The 19,611-nt window shown below is 38.2% G+C and overlaps 1 protein-coding gene across 2 annotated transcripts in view; it reads right to left on the bottom strand.

Moving 5' to 3' along the window:
* Positions 1 to 19,230, bottom strand: part of BMP2K (BMP2 inducible kinase) — a 143,853-nt gene extending 124,623 nt beyond the window's left edge. For both annotated transcript variants that reach the window (XM_030819041.1, XM_030819040.1), the window contains exon 1: positions 18,910 to 19,230. In XM_030819041.1, coding sequence (XP_030674901.1) covers positions 18,910 to 19,087 — 178 coding nt within the window. In that variant the 5' untranslated portion in view covers positions 19,088 to 19,230. The remainder of the gene's footprint in view (positions 1 to 18,909) is intronic.
* Between the last annotated feature and the right edge of the window lie 381 nt (positions 19,231 to 19,611).

Here is a 19,611-nt window from a genome sequence, read left to right as displayed (position 1 = left end):
GTATTAAGGACTAAGACTCCCAAAAATTACAATGTTTTAAAAAATTAATACATTTAAAACAGGCCAGAGGTATTCATAGTACTCTTGAACTTCCCTGCTATATCACTAGTCTCTAGGGCTCCTCATCACAACTCCCATGCATAAAGCTGAAATGAAGGCTAAAATGAAGCCACTACCTTTTGACTTTCCTTTATTCCCAGTCACAACATCCTTTCCCCTACTTTATATCCACTTTTTCCTACAGTGGAACAGTCACATTTTAGAATAACTTTTTTTAGCAGAACTGAAAAAGACTACAGATTTAGTTCTCTAATATTACTCTTTCTCCCTTTTTATATATCAAAACTCTTCCATTCATAAATACAAAGCCTGGATATAGATCACAGTCATCCATTACACAACTTCCTTCTCACCAGAATATCAGGCCCCAAAAAAGCATTAAATTTTAGTGAACTCTTATATATTGCTGTTCAAATTCAGCATTATGCCAACCTCTCCTTGGGACTCCTTTAAGTGGCCTTATAACTATTAAGTACAAAAATACCTCACCTCTTCTACCAGATTTCCTAAACAGCATCTGCAACTCTTTAACCCATCATCTGCTTTCTCAGATCGCCTTCAATGTTCCCTTCACCCAATGACTATACTCGGTCATCTCACCTAAACTGCAATTATCTCACAACAGTTAGATAATTTGCTCTTCTCATGTTCATTTTGTCAACAAATTTTAATAAGTGTCTGTGAAAGTCTCTGGAACACGTTTTAAATGGGACACCGTATGTGTGAGTTTGTAGTCTATTGAGAGAGAAAGACAAAAAAGTTATTATGGCACACTGTGATAAATGTGAGCAAATATAACTGAAGTACAAAGGGTTATAATGAAGAAATTATGTTTGGAATACCCTCAATCCAGCATTCTCTCTTCACTTCAACAAGCCCTGAAATTTCATTGTTTTAGGAAGTCTTTTTTGATGAGAACTGATTACATAAGCAAAGAATCTACTGCATACACAGCATTACCAACCTATTCAAACTAAACAGGCAAACACTTAATTTACATATCCTCCAATTCAGTGGCTTATTTATATAATACCTCCTATGATTAGAGATAAATAGTAAGCAAACATCCCATAACTTTATGACAGCTGACATGGTGGCTCACACCTGTAATCCCAGCACTTTGGGAGGCCCAGGTGGGAGAATCACTTGAGCCCAGGGGTTCAAGACCAACCTGGAAAACATAGGGAGACCTCGTCTCTATAAAAATTTTAAAAATTAGCCAGGCGCAGTGGCACACGCCTGTAGTCCCAGCCACTCAGGAAGCAGAGGTGGGAGGATCGCTTGAGCCCGGGAGGTCAAAGCTGCAGTGAGCCAAGATCATGCTACTACCATGACAGAGCAAGGACATCTCAAAAATAAAGAAAAAAAAAAACAGAATGATTACCACTTTAACACATACTTAATCTTTTCAAACACTATTAATGCTCAAGTTAAAAAAAATTATCTCTTTCGATCAGGTTCCCAGCATGAAGTGTATGAATCTCCAATATACTAGTAGATTGTGTTCTGACAGCTTCTAAGTCTACTTTCGGTATTCAGAATATTTTCCCACAGAAACAGTCTTATATGTGATTCTTAGGTTCTCGGGTCCATTTACAGTTCAATACTAACAGTACTGTAATACCTAATGACTGTCTGTTAAAACTTTTCTATGGAAACATTCATTCAAGGTTCCAACTTGAGGGGCCAAGAATGCATCTCATTGCACCCCAGCAACACTCAGCCTACCAAATTGTCAGAAAGGGATTCCCCCCCAGATCCAAGATACAAGCAGTACCCAAGTAACTACAAGCAGAGGTCAGGGGAGCAGTCTACAAATTTTACAGCAGTTTCTCACTTGTCTTTGGTCACATGGCCTTTTGGGACTATGATGAAAGCCATAAACCCTCTCCCAAGAAAAATGCACATGGATGTTGATGAACCCCAGGCAAATAACCCCAACTGCAAAGTGCATACTATACACTGTAAACAGTACACTATAGACCAGCACTGTCCAATATGTCCAATATAATGTGAGCCACATATAAAATTTTAAATGTTCTAGTAACTACATTAACAAGGTAAAAAAACTGTAAAATTAGTTTTAATAATACATTTTTGACCCAATATATCCAAAATATTATTTCAACATGTAATCAATAGTATAAAAATATTAATAAGGTCTTCTATGTTTTTTCATATTAAGGCTTTTATATCCAAGTGCATTTTATACGTACTGCATATCTCAATTCAGTGTAGCAACATTTTAAGTACTCTATAGCCACATGTGGCTACTAGCTACTGTATCAGACAGCTTTATTACAACATACATTGTAGACCCAGAGATTCTCAAAGTCTTTTGGCCTCAGGATCCCTTTACATTCCTAAAAATTATCAAAAACCACAGAGTGCTTCTGCTTACATGGGTTATATAAACCCATATTATATTAGAAATTAAATCTGAAAATTTTTAAACCTTTATTAATTCATTAAAAATTATAAACTCGGTGCATAACATTTTAATAAAAAATAGCTATATTTTTCAAAAGAAAAACTTGGAGACTAGAGTGGCACTGTTTAACATGTTTGCAAAACTCTAACATTTGGCTTAATAGAAGACTGTTGGATTCTCACACCTACTTTGACAGTATGTTGTTTTGGTTTAATGAAGTACATAAAGATAATTTAGCCTCACACAGGTAAGTAGAGGAAAAGGTGAAGACTATTTTATAGTCCTTTCAGATAACTATGAATAGCCTATTCTTCTTTGCTATTGTAGCAAAACATGATAATTAGTACTTTCTTAAAGGTTAGTTGTAATATGGAATCTAAAACCACATCACTGAATTTTTTGCAGTTACAACTAAAATCCAGTGGTCAATCCTGTACTTTGTATTTGTAACATCATGTGTTTGGAAAATATAGGTTATACAGATATTCCATTACAGAATTTTTTTTAAAAAATCACATTTGTTAATATTATCACCTGTCTCCTCAGAAAGGCTTTTAAAGTAATAGGGAACTGTAAGCTCACAATGGCTGAGACAAGTTTTCTAAAATTCTGATTTTCTTTGAAAGCTCAAATTCCTACATTAATGAGATGTGTAATTTGTTTTCCTTGAAGTGACAGGCTCATCTTTTAAGAAAATGTCTGCCAAATATCCAAGTCTAAATTAATAATCATAGTTTGTCACTGTTTCCAGTAAAGATGATATTCTATGAAAAAGGCAGCTACTTCAGCAAACAACTCCATCACCCAAACACTCTTCCTCAATTACACCATACTGCTTCCTTATGCAGCAAAAGTGCTTTGTGTGTATTTCCCATTTTTTCACATAATATATTAAAAAGGCATATACTTAAAAATGGCCAATAAGCACATGAAAAGATGCTCAAAATCACTAATCATTAGGAAAACATACATCTTTTATGTTCTTCTATAACAATATTGTGATTTTCCTCACATAGGTTCTGCACATTTCTCATGAGATAGATAACACTTCATTAGGATGGCTATTAAAAAAAATTGCAAGTGTTGGTGAGACAAGGATGTAGAGAAACTGGAGCCCATGTGCAATGCTTTTGGGAATGTAAAATGGTACAGGAACTCTGAACAACAGTAGGGCAGTTCCTCAAAAACATTAAACATAGAATTATCATATGATCCAATAATTCCACTTCTGGATATATACCAAAAAGGCATGAAAGCAGGGACTCAAACATATACATATTTGTACACCATATGTACAGCAGCATTATTCACAACAGCCAAAAGGTAGAAACAACCAAAATGCCCACAGACAGACAAAATGTGCTACATACATACACCTGAATATTATTCAGTCTTAAAAAGGAATGAAATTCTGATGTAGGCTACAACAAGGATGAATACCTTAAAGACATCTTTAAGTAAAATAAGCCAGACACAAAATGCTAACTATTGTTATGATTCCACTTCTATAAGATACCTAGAATAGTCAAATTCATAGAAATGGAAAGTAAATCATGGTTATCAGGGTCTAAAGGAATAGGGGAAGTGGAAAGTTGGTGTTTGATAGGTACGAAGTTTGTTTAAAATGATGAAAATTTTCTGGAAATAGTGATGATGAATGCACAACAATTTGAATGTACTTGATGCCACTCAACTGTACACTTAAAAACGGTTATTATGGTGAATCTTGTGTATATTTTGCAAAAAAGAAAAAAAAAGAAAAGAGATGTACTCAAGGGCCAAGAGTAATGAAATGCTTTTCACTACCCTTGATTAGTGTTAAGGTGCTTGCAGTGTGAATGCCAATACAGTGTAAATGGCAAATATGTCTTAGTATTATTATGAAAATATTTTTTACCTGATAGACCCCCTATCAAAGGGTCTTGAGGACCCTTTCCCTTGGGGTCCACATACTACACTTTGAGAACCATTACCAAAATCTGTTTTTTTCAGAAAAGTCAATTAATGAAGGAAGGAAAGAGTAGGAAAGATCACAAAAGTTTTATTTGTGTTTGTTTTGTCTTTTGAAATTAAACAGGCTTACACACTGAACAGGATATAAACTGGTATACCTCAACAGGTATAAAAAAAATATTAAGGAACAAGTAAAAATAAGAGAAAAATCAGATAACTGATGGAAAAAAGAATGGGAGAGAAAAGATGGCCAGGGGCTCAGACTCTATCTAAAGTTGGAAAGAGAGACAATTGTTAGAGGCAGATGGGAGGGGGGAATGAGTTACATTTTTTAAAATTTATTATTTTTATGATTATTATTATTATTGTTATTTAAACACAAGGTCTTACTCTGTCACCCAAGACAGAGTGCACTGGCACAATCACAGCTCATTGCAGTCTCGAACTCCATCTCGGCCTCCTGAGGTGTAGGCCACCATGCCAGGCTCTACATTTTGACTTACAAAAAAGCTCGTTTTACTCAGAAAAACGTACAGACACTAGGTGAATTCTTCTTGATAATGATGGTGATACTTCCATAGTTTGAAAAATATTAGAAAAATTATCTTTTTTTTGTACTGAGTTTATTTAGGAAGAAATAACATATTGACAATATTGAGTCTTCTTAGCTGGTAACATGACATAGTTCTCCATTTAGACAAGTTTTATTTTATGTTCTTCTAAACAATATAATTTTTTTTCACAGAGGTTCTGCACATTTCTCATGAGTTTAGCTCTTAGGTGACATATATTGTTTTGCTATTACGAATGTAATTTATTTTCTAATTATTACTGGGATGTAAGAAAACACTAAGCTTTACTTATTTTGTAATTACTACTCTACAAATATTCCTTATAAATCCTAGTTGCTTTTCAATATCCTTTTGAGTTTTATACCTAAACAATAATGCCATTTCCAAGTAAGTTTAGTTTAGAAACGTTATCCTTTAATGTTTTAAAATCATAAATCAAGCACCATTCTATTTTAACTTTTTACTTGCCTGTGTATAAAAATATGCCAAATGTATCATAAAAGTAATGTCATGTCATTTTTAAGGAAACTGTTTTATAATATCATAGGAATTTATATCACTGTAAAGATTCAGATGTTTTGTATTCCAAGTTTAAGTCTAAAGCATTTGTGCTGTCATCTAATAAACAGAAATTTAAAAGAATCGTGTTTTCTTTTTACTTTGAACACCACACAAATTTATCAGGTAAAATGCAAATAGGCATCTGATATTACAGCCATTCAGACTCCACGCGCCATAACCTTGAACTCAGAACAGAAGAAAAGCAGAGGATAAGAACTTAGCTATTTCTCTTTCTCTTTCACCTTCCTCCCTACAGGAGGTCCTCTGTGTTGCTATGCTAAATTCAACTGAAGAAGCTGAAGTATTGCACCTTTACGCTACATACTTTACAGTTCACAAACACACTATTTCATATATGACTTGTCCTCTCTAAAGTGAGAGAACAGACTAACCTGGGAGAAGCCGGAATTTAAACTTTTAAAATCAATCGTGACATCTTAGCTCAAGTAACTGCAGCACATGGTTTGACTGCCTTAGGAAAATACAAAGCAGAAAAGCTTTAACTTTGAAACTCAAGCAAAAATGTTTGAGAATACTTCTTCCACCTCATACTCCTCACGCACCCATTAATACTCCAGCTGCCTTCAGACTATTAAAAGTCCCCAGCTCCCTTAAACCAGTTCCAAATCCCCATCCCAATCAAAGGACAATGCCCATACATACAGGAGCTATGCCTATAGCTACAGGCCAATGCCTATACAGCATAGGAGCCAATTAAAGAGGCCATAAGTAAAAGTGCTTAGGCGTAAGGAAACAAAATGAAAAATAAAAATAAAAGAAAGAGGCCATAACTACTAGAAAGAGTGCTGGTCACGAGAACTAACTTCTACTCTCCACAATCAACACTAATAATGTGACTTTCGGTTCATTCATTAATCCATTTTCTCATGGTTAAATGAGGGAACTAAATTTGGACAATCACTACAATTATGGGAAATTTAATGAAGCACTAGCATTTTCAAAGAAAGACTGTTAGTCCAACAATACCAATTACAGTTAATATAATACTTAGGATATTTTCTGTAAGAGGCTCTGAGAAGGTCCTGTTTTTAATTCAGGTTCTTACGCATTGTTTCCTATATTTCATCTTCCAAAGCAAAAGAAAAAAAGAAAAAAAATCAGCGAAATTGACCTTATACTATCCATAATGGGCCACCACAACTTTTTGAAATACCTTTAGTGTATTTTTAAAAAATAAAAAAAAAAAACAGCCACTATTCTAAGATGAAAACAAATCTGAACCTTGAATCTGTATATAAGGGTTTCTCAAGCTAGAAATTTATGGGCATTAGTTACATCCAACCTTGAACACTATGGATTCATACAGCCCTTACAAATGCACTTCCGACATTCCCTATGGATAGGCAAAAAATACCATACACAAACACATATTTTAAAAAAATAAAACTCATGGGTTTGCAATATTTCTAAAGTTCCCACTGCACTAAGGTGAAAAACTATAAAACCCATAACAGCTACCTTCACTTGTTTAAAAATAAAAACAAGTACCAATTTGGGTTAAGATCCTTAGAATTTCTCCTTTAGGTTGTATACACATTTTGCTAAAAGATGAAAATTTACCAAAGATTTAGCAATCCAGCTAACTATTCACTAGGATTTAAACTGAGCTGTCTGGATGAGTTAACCATAATACTGTGCTAATGAAACTAAGGATCTATTCCAATTTCAATTTAGGCCCATTAGGTAGAAAAAAAAAAATCCTTAGATCCACATTACTGCACGTAACGGTTAACTATCTTACATACTCCTGTTAGTGATCATAGAAGACACCATCAAAAGCCTACGCACAGCTGAGCATATATACACCCAACCTCTGAAGAAATATTTCAGAACACACGTCCTACTGATCATGAGTCAGTAGCAACTTTTTCTTTCTATGCCTGTATAAAAAAATAGACCATTAACATTCAACGGAAGAGAATCTGTGATGCAGGCAAGAGAATGAAAAAATGGGTAATTGCCAGTGATGCATAATCCCACTCCCTAGAAAAATAGTCCTGACAAGATTCAGGAAAAAAAAAAATTACTTTAGTAGTAGTATCTTTATGATTCAGAAAGAATAGTAAAACCTAAACTAACCACTGACAATCTCATTCAAACGAGAAGACTTATGTATAAAGCTCCAGGCAGCCCTAACAATGGTCCAACAGCAAAAATAAAGCAAAATAAGTAAATACAGCATTTAGGCAAGGGGAAGTAGTATACTGGAACCCTCTCTTCCAGAAAATGAAAGAAAGAATAGTCAAGGGTGGTTTGTTACCCTCCGACCTTTGGGCCAGGCTTACAAATTTCCTAATCTAAAAGCAAACTAAATGTCTTTCCACCTAGAAAATAAGTACCTTCAATATCATACAGTCCAGTTACAGGAATCCCCAAAGTTAATGCTCATTTGTTTCCCTCCCCAGGAGCCTTAAGGAGATGAGATCCCCTTCTTCTTCCTAATACCATCATCCTCTTAGACACCATTCATCCCATTAAGCCTTGGTACTATCTGCCACTCAAGATAAAGCCATACACAGCTGACCATCCCCAAAACTGTTTCCTCTTAAGATCAGTTATTCAAAGCACATACTTTAGACTACCCAGCTCCCACTCTGTCTAACGGTAGTGGCTCAAGGGAATTCAGGCTAGAACATTTTGAGAGTCACATCAAATACAAGCAATGCAGTACCCACAAAACAAAGATGTATTATACATATAACCATAACAGAAATAAAACAGGCTAGGAGTCCAAAAATAAATCTGGTAGTATTTTTTTCATCCATCTATTTAATGCTAGAACTACTTTATTAACAAATATCTCTATCTACTTATTTTAAAACGGACAGAACTTCAGAAACGAAGTCAGCCTTCTCCTAAATATCAACTGAACAGTTTGATATGTCAAGCATGGCTGCTATCCAATTGTTTCATAGTAATTTGTAGCAAGCCCTCTGATCACTTTTGAATACCAAAACTCAATCTCTTACAGAGGTACTGAATACTATCATGAGTACAGCACTGCAAGAGATAAAAGAGGAATACAAGGCCAAGCATGGTGCCTCACACCTGTAATCCCAGCACTTTGGGAGGCCAAAGCAGGAGGACCACTTGAGGCCAGGAGTTCAAAACCAGCCTGGATAACATAACAAGATCCCATCTCTACCAAATATTTTAAAAAGAATGAATACAAGATAAGCCTTAAAAGAATTAAATTTTAAAGTAGAGAAAACTACCCATTTTATTAGAATAGAACAAAGCTATTTAAGATAAGTGCTATATGAGTAACAGTTGCTACGCAAAGCAAAGGAAGGCATAATTACACTTATTTGGTTGTAGATAGGGTTTCAGGAAAAAATAAAGATTGCAAAAAAGTAACTATTTTAAATATATCCTACAAGACCCAATTTTTAACAGAGTGGTGGAGGCCAGTATTTGCATTCTGGGCAAACACAACAACATAAGCTAAAAATAGAAATGGGAAAGTGTGGCAAGGTGGCACATGCCTATTGTCCCAACCGTCTGGGAGGCTAAGGCAAGAGGACTGCTTGAGGCCAGTAGCTCAAGGCTGCAGTGAGCTATGATCACACCACTGCACTCCAGCCTAGCCAATAGAGACCTTGTCTCAAAACACACACACACACACACAGACACACACACACACACACACTGGGTGGCTTATAAGCAACAGAATTTCTTACTGTTATGGAGACTGGAAAGTCCAAGAGCAAGGTGCTGGGAAATTCAGTGCCTGGTGAGGGCTTGTTTCCTCACACATGGCCATCTTCTCACTCTAACCTTATGTAGTGGAAGGGATGAGGGATCTCTCTGGGGCCTCTTTTATAAGGGCATTAATTCCATTCATGAGGGCTCTCATGACCTAATCACTTCCCAAGGGCCCCATCACTAAATAGCATCACCTTGGGGGTTGGAATTTCAACATATGAATTGGGGGAGGAGTCACAAACATTCAGACTATAGCAGAAAGCTTGAGAGAAGTGCAGAAAATATCAAGCACATGAGTGTAATATAAGTAGGGAGTAAGAGTAAGAGATTAAGGCTAGAGAGGTAGGTTGGAGGTCATACTGCAGGGGGTCCTGAATCCTAGAGTAACGAGTTTGTACTTTACTTGGTTAAGCAAGTAAGAGAGTGACATGAGCATAAGTCCATTTTAGGAAGAATAAACTGGAAGGAATACAAGAATTGGTTTGGCAAGGAAAGAGTCTGAAAGAACAGTCCAAATGCTAATGTAATTCTCTAAATGAGATGTATTAAGGACCCAAATTAGGGATGACAGCATTGGAAACAAAAAGTACCTAATTTCCCACACATATCATGGGTAAACTTTCTATCTGTAAACTTAATCGGAGAAAGTACTGTTATATCTCCTCCACATATATTCTTTTTGAATAAAAAGGTTTTGTTTTATTACTTTCTAATACTCTCTAATATACATATATTCTACAGGAGTCTCTTAGAGAACACAAGATAGTAAAATAAGCAATTAAGGTGGCATGCCCACTGAAACTAAATAGTATTCTGAAATGTCACACAATTTAATTTGAGCTTCTACCTGGATCTCAAGGAGCAGCATGTAAGGCAACTTCTTGGAAAAGACCTTTTTCCAATGATTAAAAAATAATTTTAGGCCAGGCGCAGTGGCTCATGCCTGTAATCCCAGCACCTTGGGAAGCCAAGGTGGGCAGATCACTTGAGGTCAGAAGTTAAGAGACCAGCCTGGCCAACATGGGGAAGCCCCGTCTCTACTAAAAATACAAAAATTAGCCAAGTGTGGTGGCAAGAACCTGTAATCCCAGCTACTTAGGAGGCTGAGGCAGGAGAATCACTTGAACCCAGGAGGCAGAGGTTGCAGTGAACCACAACTGCACCACTGCACTCCAGCCTGGGCAACAGAGCAAGATTCTGTCTTGAAAAAATAAAATAAAATAAAATAAAAATAATTTCATACTTTAGGATTAAAAAATAAATTGCCATTCTATTGTGAGGTCTGTCAAAGAACTCAAATTGTATAACGATCAAACACAATCCTTTCATTACGGTCTCAATCCTGAAATTGTTCATTGCCATTCCTCCCTATCCCATGCTCCTCATTTATCAAAAAGAGCAGTAAAAATCAGTTACATAGACAGAATCCAAGAATACTAAAATGGAAAAAGATGTTACAAATTCATTTTTTCCACTTCATTTTTTTCTTGAGGAAACTGAAGTCAAAACGTCTCAATGCAAGTTAGAGGCAGAACAGGGATTACCAGCTGGTATTTTTCCCCCTGATAGATGCGTCCAAGAAGGCACTATTTCAAAGATAATTAAAAATGTTAAAATGGGCAAACTAGTAGCAACAATCATTTCATATTTTAACATAATACTTACTGCAAAATGCCTCTAATGTTACTGCAATTCTACAAGACTAGGATAAACCAAAAACAAAGTCTCTCTGTAGAAAACGCCTTACAACCACTTTCCTGCAGAGAGAGATTTTTGAAACAGTTAGCACACATGTGCTGACTGACCTCATTTGTAAAGCTGATACACATAGACAAAGAATCTCCAAATTAACTAAGTGCCCAGCTATTTAAAACAGCTCAGTCATTAACCACTCAACTTCCCAACTTAGTCCCCTAAAAATAGCAGGCTGTGGGTAGATGAATGGTTCACCAGATGCATGCAAGATAAAACCAAGGAATAAACAGTCCCAATCCCTTGGAGATGAAATATTATACCCAACCACTAGAAAAGTGTGGCAGCTTTGAAATGGTAGTTCAGGACTCTTAATTTTGGAATCCCAAGTCAAGGCTTTAATCATTTTGATAGCTACCAAATGAGCTCTAACGGATGTATATGAAACTACTTCAAGTTTTGACAAAAAAATAGGTGGGAAAAGGTGAAAGAAAACCAAGATAATATACAAGAACAGAAAGAACACTATACAAGACCCAGGATCAACATAAGGACATCTGTCTCACTTTCTAGTATGTTCTCTAACATTAACAACATCAAAGACCTTTTCCAAGTTTCCCTCCTGTGCACCCTATGATGAAACATACTAACAAATATTAATTCATTTTCATTATTTTTAAAATATCAAAGACATAGCCTTTTCAATCTGCCCAGCATGACAATGTCCGTATTAACCACAATAGTTGACTACAGCCTAAAAGCAAAGATATTTGGCATGTTTGTACAATTTAGCACTTTTATTTTTATTTTATTTTTATTTTTTATTTATTTATCTATTTATTTATTTATTTTGAGACAGCATCTTGCTGTGTCACCCAGGCTGGAGTGCAATGACTCTATCTCACCTCACTGCAACCTCTGCCTCCTGGGCTCAAGGGATTCTCCTGCCTCAGGCTCATGAGTAGCTGTTATTACAGGCACATGACACTATGCCCGCCTAATGTTTGTACTTTTAGTAGAGACGGGGTTTCACCCTGTTGGCCAGGCTGATCTCGAACTCCTGGCCTCAAGTGATCTACCTGTCTCGGCCTCCCAAAGTGCTGGGATTACAGGCGTGAGCCACCACGCCCATCCTGTACAATTTAGCACCTTTACTGGAGATAAAGCATTATAAATTTCCACTGTTTTTTTGGAATACTGAAAATTTAGAATAATTGTTTTAGTGTCAGTAGCTTGTCCTTGAATAAAACTACTACCTCTAGAGGAAATACATTAATGGACAATCAAAATTACATCCTAGGAGCTATCACTACAATAATAACATAAACAACCCAAAAGAGAACCATTTGTTAATAATATTGTATATAGTGTCCTTTGTTGCAAATAATTTCCATTTTATACTGAAATCATGTGCTACTATATAGGTCAAAATTTTATATAGCTGATTGAAACTTGAAAATTCAATATGGCTGAAGGACACATAATTATCTAACAAACTATTCAGATATTTTTCAAACACAAATGTGATACTTATTCAGGATAAATGTGATACCAAATATACAATAAAGTCACTATAATTTCCAAATCAGATTTCACTGAAAGCTTATAACCAAATCGGAACTTAAAAGTTCACTCATATTTATGAAGAGATTTGGCAATGCACTGTCAGGTACTGTCACACATTATCTAATCTTCATAATAGATATTAACTCCTTGTTTCAGAAGAGGAAACAATGTTTTCTAAGAGCTTAATTAAACAACAACAAAAAAAGGTGCTGAGTAAGTACTACTGGACAACTGAATGCACAGGTGAATAGACTTTGGTTCTACCCCCAAAAAGCTCAGCATCCAAAAAAAGCTGTCAAAATCAATCACAAAATGTAAAACAATTTCACAATTGCATGTAACATACTTTTTAAAAAACTCAGCCACCTTTGTAGAATAAATAAAAATATAATGTCAACAAAATAAGATAACTACAAGGGGGCATCTGGGTTATTTTTATTCTTTCCTGTTTCAAGTTGTTAAGTGAAATGACACTGCCTTAACTGTTGTTTGTCTTCACCAAACTAGAAAACTCAGTCCTCTGGCCTAAGTACAAAACCTTTGATGGTCCAATCAAGAGCCCTCCATTGGTGCTCTTCAATTTGCAAATTAGGCCTTAAATTCTACTAAAGATCATCATCTGATTAAAAAGAAAAAAGAAAAAAAAAAAGTCAAGCATCATTTCCTTTGAGAAGTAGCTGAATGTTCACGGTATGGCCAACTTGTGTGATACAACATCAATTAAAACAGAGTCTGTTTTATCCTTAAGAATTTTACTATCTGGTAGTGGAGGTGACAGAGGAACAGTAGTTAACAACCTTAGTGTTTCTAGGTGCTTACGTAGTTCCATCTCAAGACAGGTTAAATTTGACAAGAGGGAAAAAAGCAAATAGTTACAAGTGTCCACAGAAAGGAGGAAGTAATCATAACCAGTACTTAGGAAACAGGGATTACAGAGACAAAGGCAGAGTGCTAGGCAAGTACAAGATTCAGTCATGGACCAACAGGGAGTGGAGCACATTGCACCAGGCGCAGAGAGTATTCACCCAGCAAATAATTACAGGTAAGCTTTTAAAGATAAGAAGTGAGCATGAATAACTGTGAATGCCAGGCGAAAAAATGTGATCAGGTAAGAAGACAGCAACACAACTGCTCACTCCCTCCCCTTCTTGAAATACTCTCAAGTTTCCAGGTATCACAGTGTCCTGGTATTCCTCATACCTCTCTAGCACCTTCTTCTTAGTCTCCTTCGCCCGCTCTAAATCAGTGGTACTCGGTACTCAAGGTGTGGTTCCTGAACTGGCAGCATCTGTATCACTGAAAGAGTGGGCCTCACTCAGACATAATCAAAAGTTGGGGACCAGGCTCAGCACTTTGTGTTTTACCAAATCCTCTGAATGTTTACAGTGAACACTAATGTCTGAGACCAATGCACTATAGGAGTCCTTCAATGAGCACCTTCTCATTCTACACTCTCCCTACACCCATCTTCTCCCAGGGCTTTAAATAACAGCCGGGGCTCACTAATCAATCAGAAGTACCATCTCTAAACCCAAACACCTTTGCTGAGTTGCAGACCACATACCCAGCTTCCCATTTGATATTTCCTCTCAGATATCTCATCCAAACACATCTCTAAACATGTCTGGAACTACTGGCTGTCCTCCAAACACCTCAAAAAAAAAAAAATCTGTTCCTTATGTTCCCAAATGGTACTTTCACCTGAGAGATACATAAGCAAGTCATTCCTAACACTTCCTATGACCACCACAAGGTCTTCCCCATTTAAGCATTATCATCTTCATCCCCACTGTCACCATTTTAACCTTATAATTTGTATACCTCTCTACACAGCAATCAGCATGATCTTGTAAAAATACAAATCAGAGCATGTCACTGCCCCAATTCAAATCCTTCAATAGCTTCCTGTTGCATTTCAGATAAAACCTAAACTCCTCGGCATGGTATACTAAGCCCTGGACCCTTGTCACCTTGCCAACATCATCTTGGATCTCTCTTACATGTGATTCATTCATTGTAGTCCACAGCTCTGAGCATATTTCAGTTTCTGAAACTTCCTTCTCTCAGATAGAGACTTCAGTCTTCATGACATACTTCAAATCACCCCGACCTCACACCTCTGTTTTTACCTAACTTTATTTATCCTTCAGGTTTCTGCTAAAAAATCAAAAAGGCCTTCCTTGACCCCCCAGTCTAAACTGAATTCTCTCATAAAACCCTGAGCATTGTCTTCACGACATATCAAAAATTTTAACTATAGTAACTTCGCGATTTTTGTTGGCTTGTTTAGCTTTCACCTTCTACACTAATCTGTAAGTTTCATACGCCAGAAGAATACCTCTACTATTGTCCTCTACTATGTTAAGCAGCACCTAGCAGTGCTTAGCACACAAAAGGCATTTAACGAAGTCGTGTATTAGTAACAGTTGTTGATATTTTTATTCGATCCTCCCCTTTTTTCTAACCTCTCTATCTTCTCTTGGGAATGTTAACTTACAAGTTACTGGGCAGCCACAGATGGTTTCTGCAAATGAGATATAATGCTTAAATCTATTATTTCCCTACTAATTTATAGTGCAAAATCAGATGTATAGTACAACCTTCCTGAAAAATTAACAATGAGAACTGACTAATACTTAGCTTATCTAAGCATTTAACTCTAAGAGAAATACTGAGCTATTTTTAAAGAACCCTGTAGTAAATTCCTGGCCTCCAATTACTAACAAGCCAATAACCCCAAACACGCATCTCAGTAAATCTTACCCACATCACCATATTCACACTATCATTCCTACCCAGCCCCCATAACCTCGTGATTACATTTTCTCAACAAGTTATCTCTGCTCTCCCAGTCTCAACACCCCATTTTAGGTCCATTTTGTACCAAGGACATTTAGGGAAAACAATGTCCCCTACTCAAAAACCAACTTATTATCAGTCAGTATTAAATCCTCAGACTAGCACCAAAGGCTTGTTATGGTGATGCATGTGGTCAACAAGCCAATCCTAGGTTTTAGTAAAAACTTGGAAGGTTACATTGAATTAATTATATGAGCCTGACAATTTGTCACTGTTTGAAGCTAAAACCAACACATGGCTCTCCCTCATTTCTACAGACCAAAGTTGGGATCTGCTTAGCACAGACTCCTAAACTAAACAGTTTTTAAGAAAAAAACATGAACTGCCTCACTATGCTATCAGTCCTTTAAACTTTGAGGAGGAACTAAAAAGGTGCAAGTTCTATTTTCAAACACTTATGTGCTTGACTACAAAGACATTATGATACAAAGTATATAATGTTTCAGAGAGAAAACTTTAACAGTTTAGTTATAGCATACAACCTACTCCTGAGAATCTGCTTTTTAAATTATAGACATAATATGTGCATATACATATCTACCTATAACAAAGGTTGCTCCTCATTAGTTGGGGATACTATATTTGCAAATTCATCTACTCACTAACATTTATTTGTATCCCCAAAATCATTACTCATAGCACTTCCACTGTCATTTGCAGACATGTGCACAATGGTGAAAAATGTGAGTCGACTGACGTGCACATTCTTGTTTCAGCTTACATAGTGTAAACAAGTGTCCTTTTCATGGTCTATTTAGTGCCATGTTTTTCTCATTTTTGTGCTTGCTATTGGTGATTTCACTGTTGAAACAGTCCCTAAGCATAGTGCTAAAGTGCTGTCTAGTGTTCAAGGAGCAAAGACTACAGAGAAAATACAAGCGTTAGATAATCTTCATTGAGGCGTGATTTACAGAGCTGTTGGCCATGATTTCAATGTTAATAAATCAACCAAATATATTAAATAAGGTGTGTTTAAACTGCAACACACATAAAACAAGGTTGTATCTTGATCAGTTGACAAAAATGTTGTGAACAGAAGCTTTCAGGAATCTAACACTATAGTAGGAGCAGTGGTTCAGTGTTTGCTAATCCAGTTTTCACGGTGACTTTTTGGAACCTAACTAATTATATACAAATAACAAGAGAGAGACAGACTGATTTATTAAAAAGACACTGCAGAGGTCATTACGAGTAAACTACCAATGTTTGCAGGGGCATGGCAAAAACACTTCAGGGCACAGTATCTACTGAGTCTTCCTGGCTCTGTTTAAACAACTTTGGGCCAAAGCAAAAAATGCAAAATCTACCAAGTTTGTGCTTTGGTCTGTCTTAGCTTCTACCGCTTTGCCTACTCAGTGGTGTGCCTCTCCCCAAATCAAGTACTCTAAACTTTAATGCATTTTCACAAGCACATGACCCAATCTTATGATCAGGCAGACCCATCAATTATTGATTAATCACGCTTAAATGCGAAGTAGACTTGTGCTTAAACATCTTGTCTAAATTGTGGCACTATTTATTAGGAAGGGAGAGGGGATATTAAGCATCTGAAATAAGAACAGACCGGCCAGAATCAAAAAGTAAACTGATTATACATAGACAATTCCAGTTGTGTGGGTGATGGAGACAGAAAAAATATACAAGGAAAGAAAACCTAGGCCTTGGCCTCCCTTCCAGGAAATTAAAGCTGGGGTGTAGGATGGAGAAGTTTCATCTTCCAAAAGGATTTCTTCAGTCCTTGCTTCCTCCTAGCATTTGATTATTGATTTTTCAAGAGAAATGACACATTTATGGCAAAATTCAGTGGAACACTGTAACAGTGACATTAGCGCTTGAAATAAACTTTTATTCTTCGTTGTGGTTGAAGGACCTCTCCTTTCGAAATTCATCTTTATTATTTTCCAAAATTTTTTTTTATTGAAAATGCCTTGCTTAGGGTAGTGAGTAATACAAGTTACAAATTCAAAATCTAGTTTGTGAAATGTCAGTATTTTTTTTCTATTAAATAAAAGACCCATCTGGGATTTAGTGGAATGAAGTAAGTGTAACACTACTCAAGCTACACTTCAATTCGTTACTAAAACAATTCAAAGACAGAATATGGCATTTGAGTGAATAGCCATGTGTTTTTAAAACCTACAACACAATCTAAACCAATAATTGAAATTCATGTGTAATAAAGAGCTAGAAAACTTTATAGTATAGTAAATCTTTTATAAAGACCACTCACCACATATTCATTCTTCTGAAAAACTAAGGATCCTCCTCCTCCCACCTCTCCAAGTTTCGGCTAAGATCATTATTCTGAGCAATGGTTCAAGAAACAATGATATGTACACCTGAATAATTCACGATTTCTTTCTCTTTCAAATATTTTATACAAAAATCTTCAGGTTTTTTCCCTTGTGCTAATTGACTGTTGTTTATAGCATTTCAAAAAATAAAAGCGGAATCTCAGTCTACTGTTTTCAAACCACATCAACGTCTAAGGCTCGGAGAACTGAATCCACTCTTCGATTTCTTTTATCTTAACCATAGAACTTAAAAGGGCCATTTATCAACAAAAAGTATTTCTTTTAAAGTGTTTATTTTGTAGTATCATTTTGCAATTAAAAACTCAAAGGCCAATGAAGCATGCAGCACACAGGGCAAGTATTTTCTACAAGGCAATTATGCCAGAAATACAAAACTAAATTCTAAGTTCTTATAAAAAGGAGTAAACTTTTTTTGTAAGTAGACTTCTACCTGCCGTCATAACCTGTTCCCGGTCATGAACGACCGACCACAAAACCTCGCAAGTGAAAGTTAACCTGCTTTTATATCACCTTTTAAACTACTATCAAAGAGACATACTGGGAGGGCATGAATAGTACCTTGTCCAACAGAGAAGATTCTAAATAACAAAGATAAATGGGCTTCAAGTTTACCTGCTCCTCAGTGCAACCTACTAACTGAATTCAGAGCAAAGGATCACCTCCAACACGCACACATGCACACAAATACATTGTTTTTCAACAGATGACTGAGCTGCAGCAAACCCCAGCTTGACACCAGGGGCTGCAGGGTCCTATGCCCTGCAGCGCGGGTGGAGGCTTATATGAGGAAGCCAACGCATGACACCCGTCTGAGCCACAGCTGGCAGAACAGAGCTTCAATCCTGCAGGATCTGACCCTCTAATGAGTCACTGGCCCAATCGTAACACCAACCCACCTCCTAGCGCGTTTACTACCTATTTTCTCGCGTCAAAAAGGACAGAAAATGATTTAAACTAGGCATGAGAGAACTATGCACCGGCCGGAGCAGCCAGCGGCAAGAAAAGCCAGCTTAAGAGAGAAAGCCTGAGCCACTCTTTAAGAGCCCCCGCTGGCCCGGCAGCAGAGGAAGAACGGGGTATAAGAGTCAGTCCGGAGGGCGAGGACCCGGAGAAGCCGCCGCCACACCCCAACCCTCCCTCACCTGCCTGTCCGAGCCTCCCCGGGCGCCCGTACCTTCGGCCAGCGACTCTTCCAGGGTGACCTGGTGGCGGCCGACCGCGAACACCCGGACTCCCATGGACGAACCGCCGGAGCCGCAGCCGGCCCCGGCCCCGGCCCCGCCAGCCCCGCCACCCGCCGCTCCGCCGCCGCTGCCGCCCTCCGACTTGGGCATCCGAGAGAACTTCTTCATGGTCCCGCCGGCGTGCTGGAGGGCGCAGGGAGCGTGCAAGGGCAAGTCCCCGGCCCGGCGCACAGCCGGGCGTCCGCGAGGGGTCGCCGCCCCTGGCCCGTCCGAGCGTCCGTGCGCGCTGCGGCCCGCCAAGACTCACATTCCGCACTCCCCAAGCGCACAGCCCGGGCCCCGCCGCCCGCTCCGCTGCAGCTGCCCGGCTCCCGCAGAGGGCGGTGGGGAGGGCGGGGACGGGGCGGGGCGCGAGGGGGCGGGTCCGAGTGCAGGGGTGACGCCGCCACCTCCGCCTGTGCCCCGGGCGTCCCGCCGCCTCACTAAGCGCCTGGAGTGCGAGCCGGGGTAGAGGGAGAGAGCGAAGGAGGCTGGGCGGCCGGCTCCTCCAGGGAGTGGGCTAGACGTCTCAGGCCGCAAACCCGCAGGACCGCAGCCCGTCGCACCGCCGCCGCCCCCGAGCCGCCCGCCACTCGTGGCCGTTGGCGGCGGGGGTGGGGGGGTGGGCGCTGCTGCCAACCGCTCACTGAGGC

Source organism: Nomascus leucogenys, chromosome 9, assembly GCF_006542625.1.
Source record: "Nomascus leucogenys isolate Asia chromosome 9, Asia_NLE_v1, whole genome shotgun sequence".
In the NCBI taxonomy this organism is placed as follows: domain Eukaryota; kingdom Metazoa; phylum Chordata; class Mammalia; order Primates; family Hylobatidae; genus Nomascus; species Nomascus leucogenys.
Note: the sequence above shows the minus strand (reverse complement) of the source record. Positions and strands in the feature narration are given on the sequence as shown.